Genomic DNA, 10777 nt, shown 5'->3' with positions numbered 1-10777 from the left:
TTGTGACCTTTTGTATTGGTCATTTCGGAAGTCAAAAGAAGAAGTGTATTTCAGAATGTAACTTTACATTTCAGATCAGCCATTGTGAAAGGTAAAAATAAAGGAGTGCAGGAAGTAATTGAGAAGTACAAGAAGCAATAGCCTTGATGGTTTGATATAGCTCATGGAAGCCCAACTTAGACCAGGTGACCTCTCTCGTCTTTTGGACTGTATAATATAGGGGTGTTGCTAGGTGCACCCAGCATATTTTTAAAATACTAAAATTGTCACTGTGCTTTTTTTGCATTTGTGATGGGTGTGTGTGAGGGTGGTCCGTAAATCGTACGGATCAAGTTGATCCATAAAGTTGATACAGATCAAGTTAATCCGTAAAGCTTCTACGGATCAAGTTGATACGTAAGGCTTCTACGGATCAACTTGATCTGTAAAAGGCTTATGGATAAAGTTGATCCGTAAGTCTTTTACGAATCAACTTAAATGACTTACGGATTAAGGATATTTTTATCATTTCACCTTAAGTATTGGGTGCACCTAACAACACCCATAATATAGGCAATGGTATTGATTGGGCCATCTTAAAGTTAGTAGTCGAAGAAGCTAATTCTTGTGTGTTACTTCATCTTACAGCAAATGAAGCTGAACCCTCACCTGCGTTCATATATAGACACCAAGCTTTCCTGGCTTCAAATCATTTTATTTCCCTTGTATTTTTCAATTAAAAAATAAACACAAATAAAATTTTCTTTTAAAATATAAAATTATAAATCCCCTTTCTTAATTATTACCTCTGATCCTTTTTATAAGAAATAAATTAAAACTTATTTCTTATAAAAATACCGAAAAGAAAGTATTAATTTTTTTTCCTAATACTAGGAGTACCCATATACGAACATTGGACATCAAAGTGATTTGCTCCCCAGTAACTCGTTGAACACACTGCAAGTGACAACTCGGCACATATAGTACACCACGAAAACCTGCATTGCCCTTTTTTTTTCCTAAGAGAAGACTCATAATAATTTTAAAAACAAAAGAAAAAAGTGATAAGAGAATAAAAAAACCTAAATTCATTGTGGGGGAATCTAATACCACTTTCATCCTATTTACCCAAAAAAAAAAGTAACGTACCAAGAAAATATCACTTTTACCCTGCCTCCTCCTCTGCTCGTCTCCATTCACAGTTCACCTACATTTTCATTGCATTCACAAAGCATCTTAGATGGGCTATTATTCAATTTTCATATTCTAAAATTTGATTAGTCTTTTTTTAGAAATTTGTATCTTAATTTTCTTGTGTTGTTCTTTTACTGAGTTTGATCATGTAAAGTTGTAAACGAAAGTGACACACACCCAACATTAATCATTATTCTTATTTTAGGATAAAAAATAATTTCATAAGAAATCAAATCAATTGATATAATTTAAAGGATTGACGTAATGGTGTGAGACTCTCTTGTGTTCACACAAGTGAACAATTTATTTAACAAAAAAACTCTATTCGATTTTCATCATGTAGAAAATTCTTTTAGTTCAACGATAATCACATATCACGAGTAAAATTAGTCTCTCATCCAGTGGAGAGATATACATAATCTCTGACCTAGACAAAAAAGAAATTGATAATTACCTAAGTAAATACGAGATTTTTTTACTAGTGAGTCATGAACAACCACATAAATAAACTTGAAATCTTACTTTAAACCAAAATCTTAAAATTCTAATTTATGATCCTTCTCCTAACTTATATGGTGCTCAACTTTTTCATTACAAATAAGGCCCCAATGAGTACCCCTCCCCAAAGAAGCTTGGTCACGAGGTTCTTTTCCCTCTCCCAAAAGCTCTTTTGGAAAAAAACATGCATCCTCTTGGAGGGTGCCATGGCCATGAATTCTCCATAAGTAGGAACCTCTAATCCTTAGGTTGGAAGCACTCTCTTCCCCTCATTTTCTTTTAGAAAGAGACTTAGTTTTTTTTTCTTTTTTCTTTCTTTTCACTTTCTTTTGGGACAGAGTCAAATTTAGATGAATAGTGTAACATTCTATAGAACAATATCGTAACTCAATTTTAATGTCATGATGAGGAAATTAGAATGAAGGTGGTTGAGGTAGTTTGATGCGAATGGTGAATGTAATAACTAGAAGTTTTTATGTCGGTGTGTAGTGTGTACACTGGAGTTCTATTCAGTTTCCAGCGTATCCAAGTAAATGATTCCACGGTCACCGTCGCCAAATTTGAGACCCATGTTCGTTGGTAATGTCAATTTGTGTGTGTCTCTTCGATTGACTTTGCCACCATCAAATAAAAATAATCCAGTAAACGATTGGATTGAAACACTTTGAAGAATGAAGATATATACTTCAAACCGTAGCTACAGTTAATAAGATATAATAATATAACGTTTTAATTTTTTCGCATATTATAATAAATTCAAATTGAACTATTTTATAATTCTATTTTCTATTGTATTTTTAAAATAGGACGAAGATTAAGCTATTTCATAACTAGTTCTTATAAGAATCACTTCGTTGAATAACTTTTTATACATACCTTAAGTTTTAATTGAATAATTTAAGTTTAAAATTAAATTAAAGTTTTATCGAATAATTTAAGTTTATTTATTTTAAAATTACTTTGTAAAATAGATTTTAAAATAAAAAAATAAAACCCCAATCGAGCACGTCTTGATCATGTCATTCCTGATGCATACATCTTCTCATTTTTGTCCACTTTCTCAGCAGCCACCAAATTATGCAGCAATATCCTTTTAAAAAAAGGCACGCTAACTCAATGGAAAATAAGTCAATTAAATACAAACTTTCAAATGCCAATAATGCCTTAGTATTGGCTACAAATACCAATGCAACTAATAGCAAAAAAACCAAATTGTGTAGAACAAGACACACATAATTAGCATAGTTATTATGGGGAGGGTTGAGTACTCCCCATTGTTTGAGACAAGAAGGTGCAGAGGAAGGTTCATCTACAGGTCCTTTGCAATCTCATTATTTGTGGCCATATGCTTTATATGGCATTACAGATTTAGCCACATAACAAAGGGTGAAGATGGAAACTGGGCATGGCTTGGTATGCTTGCTTCAGAGCTGTGGTTTGGCTTTTACTGGGTCCTTACTCAAGCCCTTAGATGGAACCTTGTGTTCAGACAACCCTTCAAAAACAGACTCTCTCAAAGGTACTGCTACCTACTTACTGTATATTTTTATTTCCTCTATCACTTTTTTCCCCCACATTTTTTCTTTAAATATTTCTGGCTATTATGAGGGGTGAGATTCTATGTTGGTCACTAAATACTCTAGACTCACTCTTTATTAGTAACATCAACATGAGATTTATCTTATGATAAAAGAAGCCAAGATGTATGAACTAACAAAGCTTGATTAGTTAGTACATATAGCCGAACCCTTAAGTTACACTTATTTATGAAGAAAGTTGGAAGATGTCATAAAAAACTATAAAAAAAATTGATTTTAGTTCCTAAAATTCTTGATTTTAGTCCTTATATTTCATCATTTAACCTTTTGGTTATTAAACTTTTAAAAATAAAGTATTTTTAGTCCCTTAGGACATATATTATTAACAGCATTTCTTATGTAGTGTGTGTCCTAAGTATTAGAAATACTGGTTTTTAAAAGTTTAGAGATCAAAATGTTCAATGATAAAATATAAGAATTAAAACAAATTGTTTTACAAAGTACAGGGATTAAAACATATTTATTTTCCATTTTTTTGACACATTTCTTGTTATAAACCATATATTATGCTTGTATTATATTAGTCTTATTTTCTGTTTTAGCTTTCATGCTTTGTAACATTTATTAGGGGTAATAGATGGGTATGATCGTATGAAAAAGTTCCAGAGTGATACATAATTGGAAAAAAATGTGTTTCTGAACAGATATGAGAAAAAGTTGCCAAGAGTGGACATATTTGTGTGCACAGCAGATCCAGATATTGAGCCAGCAATGATGGTGATTAACACAGTGCTATCTGTTATGGCTTATGATTATCCAACTGAAAAATTGAGTGTGTATCTCTCTGATGATGCTGGATCGCAAATCACGTTCTATGCTCTGCTAGAGGCTTCAAACTTTGCAAAACATTGGGTCCCATTCTGCAAGAGGTTCAAAGTGGAACCCAGGTCACCATCTGCATATTTTAAAAGCTTAGTCTCATCAGGTTACCCTACAGACCCAAGCCAAGCCAAAGAACTGGGAAATATTAAGGTACTAAATTAGTGAATTAATGAACTATTCTATCTAAATTGTCTGGTAGTGTGGCCACTAGTCAATTGATAATATGTGTGTGGTCTTATTTAAATATATACAATTTTTTCTTAAAAAAGAAAACATAAATTTTAATATGATGGTCTCACAAAATTGTTATATGATAATTATATAAAAATTAAACATGCATGAAGGGTGAAAAGTCAACATGGATCATTGATCCATTTCTGGTGGCTACAGCCCACATTATTGCTTATATTTTAAAGGGTTCTTAGTTTATAACTTATAAGATTTGACTAGCTTATAAACCTTTAATTAACTTTTAGTTCTGTGAAACATTCTCTAAATGGTCAATTTGTAAGTTAAAACATTTTTTTAAATGGTTTAACTTTGATTTAATATATCGAGATCGAAGGGTGCTCAATTGAAAAGATTAAACTGAAAGCCTTCAATTCTTATTATAAAAAGAAAATTCTAACTCTAGATTTGTCCAACAATTGCTCGTACAAATTCTTTAAAATTCGTTTTCAATTATGTTTTTCTATTTATATATGCTCAAATTTAAAACCTTATTTAAAAGATCAAATTCAGTTTCACTTGAATGTATTGGTAAAATAATTAGATAATTATCAAAATATATCAAACACTTATTTTATTCTTTTTATAAATAATAATTTTTTCTTAGAGTAATGTTTTTTAGACAAAAAAATCTTAATTTAAACACGTAAAAGAGAGATAACGAACAAAGAGAAAGAAATATAAGATTATATTTGTGATGTGACAGAAATGAAGAAGAAAATACATAATACTGTTGCAAAAATTTGTTGTATAAATAAAATTTATGTTTTTCTTGTATTATGGAGATTATAGTTCTCTTTGTTTCATGTTGTAGAAATTATACGACGAAATGGAAAAACGCATTGAAGATGCGACCAAATTTGGTGAAGTAGCCAAAGAAGCACGTTTAAAGCATATGGGGTTTTCTCAGTGGGATTCATATTCTTCTCGACGTGACCATGACACAATTCTTCAAGTGAATTGCTTTCTTAACATGATCAATTCAATAAATTGCATAAGTTTTGACATTTGTCATCATCACACACACGCCCCATTGCTTGTTTACAATTGTATATATCTTGTTTTTTCTTGCTAGATACTACTTCATAGAAAGGACCATAATAATTCAAAAGATGTAGATGGGTTCGTTTTGCCAGCTCTGGTGTATTTGGCCCGCGAGAAGAGACCCCAATATTTCCACAACTTCAAAGCTGGAGCTATGAATTCATTGGTATATATTTTATATACAATTCTTTAATATTCTTAGTTTATATATTTATATTTCACATTCTCACATTTTGTACAACACTTTTTTTCTCCATCATATCACTTGTCTTAATTTCACACTTTTCTCTCTTATCTTCCTCTGTCTCTCCTCCTTGTAGAAAATGTTGTGAAAATAACCGGTGACTAATGAAAACAACACTTAGAGAGCAAATGATGAGTAGACACCTAAATGTTACTTAACACTTAGAGAGAAAAGAGAGAAACATGTAAGTATAATAAGTGATTGAATCTGATATAAAAGGAGAAATAAAGAAAAAATAAGTGTTAACAGAAAATTTGAAGTGAGAAAGGATATTTAGGTATTATTACTCTTTGTACAAAAAGTTTATTCAAAATAAAGTACACATTTTATAGGGTTGATAGACTACTCATTTTTGGAGTATAAATATAAGGTGGAAGTCACACATCCTGTAACAATGAGAAGGTTGAACACCATATTAGTGAAGACAAGATCTATAAAACCTGAACCTTAAGGTTTTGAGTTAAAGTGTGATGTCATTGGTGTTCCTGGTTATGATTATGAGAAATGTAAATTGCAACAATTACTCACGTTCTTTTCTTTGGTTTGAATGCATGTAGTTAAGGGTCTCTTCGAATATCAGCAATGGGAAAATAATTCTAAATGTAGACTGTGACATGTACTCAAACAACTCACAATCAGTGAGAGATGCTCTCTGCTTTTTCATGGATGAAGAGAAAGGACAAGAAATTGCCTATGTGCAGTTTCCTCAGACTTTTGAGAATGCCACTAAGAATGATTTATATGGGGGTAGTCTAACATCAATATTAGAGGTGAGTAATTTGTAGAGTAATTAAGATGGTTCAGTGCAAATTTTTGCTGTGATTACTTCACTTTATATAATATCATCATGCTATTATCATTGATAGTCATAATTTTGTATGTAAATGAAGGTGGAGTTCCCTGGGTTGGATGGTTATGGCGGTCCCTTGTATGCAGGAACTGGTTGCTTTCACAAGAGAGAGTCTCTTTGTGGGATGAAATTCAGTGATCAATATTGCAATGACTGGAATAGTGAAGATGATCAGTTTAAAGAAGCAAACCTGCAAGAACTAGAACAACAATCAAAGGTTCTTGCAAGCTGCAACTATGAGGAAAACACACTATGGGGAAAAGAGGTGCCTCTCCCTTTCTCTCTCTCACACACTTCTCATAATGATGTTATGTAAGAGTAATGTTAAGACTAATTTAGTTATATAATGTTTTAATTAAATTGTAGATGGGTTTAAAATATGGGTGTCCAGTGGAGGATGTGATAACAGGATTGTCTATACAGTGCCAAGGGTGGAAATCAGTGTACTACAACCCACCAAGGAAGGCTTTCTTAGGTTTAGCTCCAACTACCTTGCCTCAAACACTTGTTCAGCACAAGAGATGGTCTGAAGGAGACTTGCAAATTTTGCTTTCTAAATACAGCCCTGCATGGTATGGTTTTGGAAGGATCAATTTTGGGCTCCAAATGGGATATAGTGTTTATTGCTTATGGGCACCTAATTGTTTAGCAACACTATACTATTCTATCATCCCTTCACTGTACCTCCTTAAAGGCATTCCCTTGTTTCCCAAGGTAACAAAACAATCCCTTTCATAACTGCTTAATCTTAATTAAATAAATGGACCCTCCCCCTCGTAATCTGTTGTTTTTTGTTTCAGGAGAAAGAAAAAGTAGAAAAAGGAAGTAGTATAAAATGGAATGTAAAAATGTATTTTAGAATTGTAGGAACTTATATTTTTATTGAATGAAACTCATATTTAGCAAGCTCAGTTAGTCATTACAATTCTGTTTCTTTTTTCTGCTTGTTTTATTTTACTCTTTATTTACATATTAATTTTTATTTTAATTTTATTTTTCACTTTGGGATTTCAAGATGTTGTGGATTTGTAATGAGATGTTCATAATATTGGTCTTTAGGGAACAGAAAACAAAATCAAAGTGGAAAAACATGTTAGGATTATTATTAATATGTGCATGCATCATTATTCTACATATATAGATTTGTGATTATGCATGTAACTTTTCTAAGCAAATAAATAATTATTATTGAGCATACATGTGTTTAATTGATTCTTGGTGGATTCATCAGATATCAAGTCCATGGTTCATACCTTTTGCATATGTCATTGTTGGGGAAACTACTTATAGTTTATTGGAGTTTTTCTTCTGTGGGGGCACATTTCAAGGTTGGTGGAATGACCAACGAATATGGCTATACAAAAGAACAAGCTCTTACCTATTTGCCTGCATTGACACCATTTTGAAGCTTTTTGGGTTCTCAGAATCAACTTTTACAATCACAACTAAGGTTACTGAAGAAGATGCTTCTAAACGCCATGAGAAAGAAATAATGGAGTTTGGAACCTCCTCTCCAATGCTCACTGTATTAGCCACTCTTGCATTGCTCAATTTATTTTGTTTTCTTAGTGTATTGAAGGATGCAATCCTAGGTGAAGGTGACATTGGAGCTTATGAGACAATGGGGTTGCAAGTTCTATTGTGTGGTTTTCTTGTTTTCATCAATTTGCCTATATACCAAGGACTTTTCTTAAGGAAGGACAATGGAAGATTGCCTAGCTCTATTGCCATCAAATCAATAGTATTTGCTCTAGGAGTATTCATATCCTTCATCTTTACATGACCACACAATAAAGTGTGTTTATTAGCACATTATTTAGTTTTGCCCTTGCCTGCTTCAGAGTTTTGTGACAAGAAATTCTTAAGGTAAAACATTAGTTTAAAATCTTCAGAATGGAACTCGAATCCATATTGAATATAATTAATTATGTATGGCATCAATTTAAATAATGTTATTAGTTGATTTTATCAAGTTTATTTAAAATTTTGCGATAAAGTAATATTTACAAGGGTGTTAGCTTACTCGCATAATCAGAAAAAAAAAACTTGCATGAAAAATGATGTACCAATACCTAATTAATCACAGATACTTAGATGTTATTATATATTTAATCAAACAATCAAGATTAAAATGATAAATTTGGAAAATAAAAAATCCTTTCTCTTTCTCCTCTTTTGTTATTGTTAGATTCCCTTTTCTTCTATAGCTTCCTTTCTTTCACACCCTTCTTGACCTTTTCCTCCCCCATTACTGTCATCCTCTCAAACCTTTTTCACTAACACCTAATTAATCACAAATTCTTAAATATGATAGTTTTTAATTAATAAATAAGACTGAAAGAATAAGTTTGGAAAAACAAAAAACCCTTTCTCGCAATCCAACAATTTGGTGCTGGTTTGATGGTCACAATCATGGCCTGGTGAAGATTGTGGGTGGATGTGGTAGGGGAGGGTTGCTTGGTTTGATTGATTTGGATTTAATGGATAAGGGGTGTGTGGATGAATAAGGGTGATGGTCTAGACTATGGTAGAGAAGATGAATAATAGCTGTGTGATTTGGTCAAAGAGTAGAAACTAGAGTCCAAGAGATGAAGTAGTGCTAAAAGGAGAAAAATTTTGTTAGGATTTATTTTTTATTGCTATTCTCTTTTTTATCCTTGGATATTAATACACAAAAAACCCTTTCTCGCAATCCAACAATTTGGCCTAGACTATGGTATTAGTTTTTTCTTTTCTTTTTATTTAATGACAAATTGGACCAAATAAAATTTTGAAACTTTTAAGAAATTAAGCACCTTACTTTTTATAAAAGAGAATACAAAAATAACTTTGAAAATGTTTTTTTTTTCTTGTCCTTCTCATCTCTACCAAATTCGCACTCTCTCTTGCCTTGCTTTCTTTTATCTCTCCCTCCTCTCTCCTCTCTTTCCTGGATAAAAATAAAAAATTATCAAATAATTTTAAGGTAATATTTGACTCAACTTTTTTAGTTTTAACTTTTCTTTAAAATTGAATCAAACTTTTCTTTTTGAGTTAAACTGTCAAATGATTTGTATTTTCTTTTTCAAGTTTTTCTTTTATATATTAACTTAAAATGATTTTAAATAAAAAAATTAAACCAAAGCTTTTATTTTAAATTTTAACTTTAACATAACTTTAAAACTAAAAAAGTTATGCCAAACATCTTGATAATTATTATTGCTAACGTAGATTCATTTTTTTTATAAAAGATATTTTAACAAATTTCATTTTAAGTGTATTTAAGACAATAAAAGTTGTATGTTACTAATATATTCCTAAAAAATAAGTGGATTTAGATTAATAAACAAACATACGCACACACCATTAAATCATATGACACATCTTGACAATTATGCATGTAAAAAATTATAAAAATTAAATATCCACATATATTTATTCTTATACCCAACATTTACTTTATATATATATATATATATATATATATATATATATATATATATATATATATATATATATATATATCAACGACATAAAGTCGACTCAAAATAATATTTATAGTAATTATATATTATTATAAGGTAATTGTTTAAAAATTAATTCAAATGATTTTTTGAATAGGTATCTCACTTGATCTTCCTTCACCAATTGTGAAAAAATAACCTCTAAATTAATTAAGCTTTATTCTTTTTTGAATGAATTAACCTTTATTCTTAGTTAACCAAAATGTTAGTGAAATTTTGATTTATGCTTTAGTTAGAAATTGCCTTGAAATGCAAACATGATGTGAAAAATTAGTTTTTTTTTTTTTTTTTATCTATGGGAATTAAAGATAATACTAAAAAATTTACATACATGCCCAATCAACTGAGATAAAAAATTAGTTTTAATTGTTTAACAAATGAGATTTTTCTTTTTCATCTAATCAAATACCTTATTTTATATTTCCTTTTTCTCCAATGTATTTTTCAAATCCATTCTCCTTTAGTTCCGGTTGATTTTTCCCCTTCTTCTCCATTAAGGGACAAAACAACAAAATATAATATTTATTTTATTTATATTTAATTATTATCATAAGATAATTTTACTCTCATCAACATTTTGTTTTCTTCTTCATTAAGAGACAAAATGATAAATTATAATATTAATTTTAATTTTATTTATTTATTTTTATCATAAGGCAATTGCATTTTTTATAGATTATAAGCTAATTGTTTGAAAATGATTTCAAATACTTTTTTAAAAAAAGTTAGCAAATTTGGTTGCTCATAAACTAGCTAGAGCGACAAATTCTTTTGCTGGTCACTAAGTCATTGTAACAAAGATACTATTTCTGATTGT

General features: G+C 30.5%; 1 protein-coding gene across 1 annotated transcript; it reads left to right on the top strand.

Moving 5' to 3' along the window:
- Nucleotides 1-2821: 2821 nt before the first annotated feature.
- LOC114423532 (cellulose synthase-like protein E1) lies at nucleotides 2822-8407 on the top strand. The gene is made up of 8 exons (XM_028390329.1): nucleotides 2822-3190; nucleotides 3914-4241; nucleotides 5134-5274; nucleotides 5395-5529; nucleotides 6165-6377; nucleotides 6498-6722; nucleotides 6824-7171; nucleotides 7689-8407. The coding sequence occupies exons 1-8, from the start codon at nucleotides 2922-2924 to the stop codon at nucleotides 8238-8240; spliced, it is 2211 nt and encodes a 736-aa protein (XP_028246130.1). The 5' UTR covers nucleotides 2822-2921; the 3' UTR covers nucleotides 8241-8407.
- Nucleotides 8408-10777: the final 2370 nt, after the last annotated feature.

Source organism: Glycine soja, chromosome 8 (assembly GCF_004193775.1).
Source record: "Glycine soja cultivar W05 chromosome 8, ASM419377v2, whole genome shotgun sequence".
NCBI classification, from domain to species: Eukaryota; Viridiplantae; Streptophyta; class Magnoliopsida; order Fabales; family Fabaceae; genus Glycine; species Glycine soja.
Note: the sequence above shows the minus strand (reverse complement) of the source record. Positions and strands in the feature narration are given on the sequence as shown.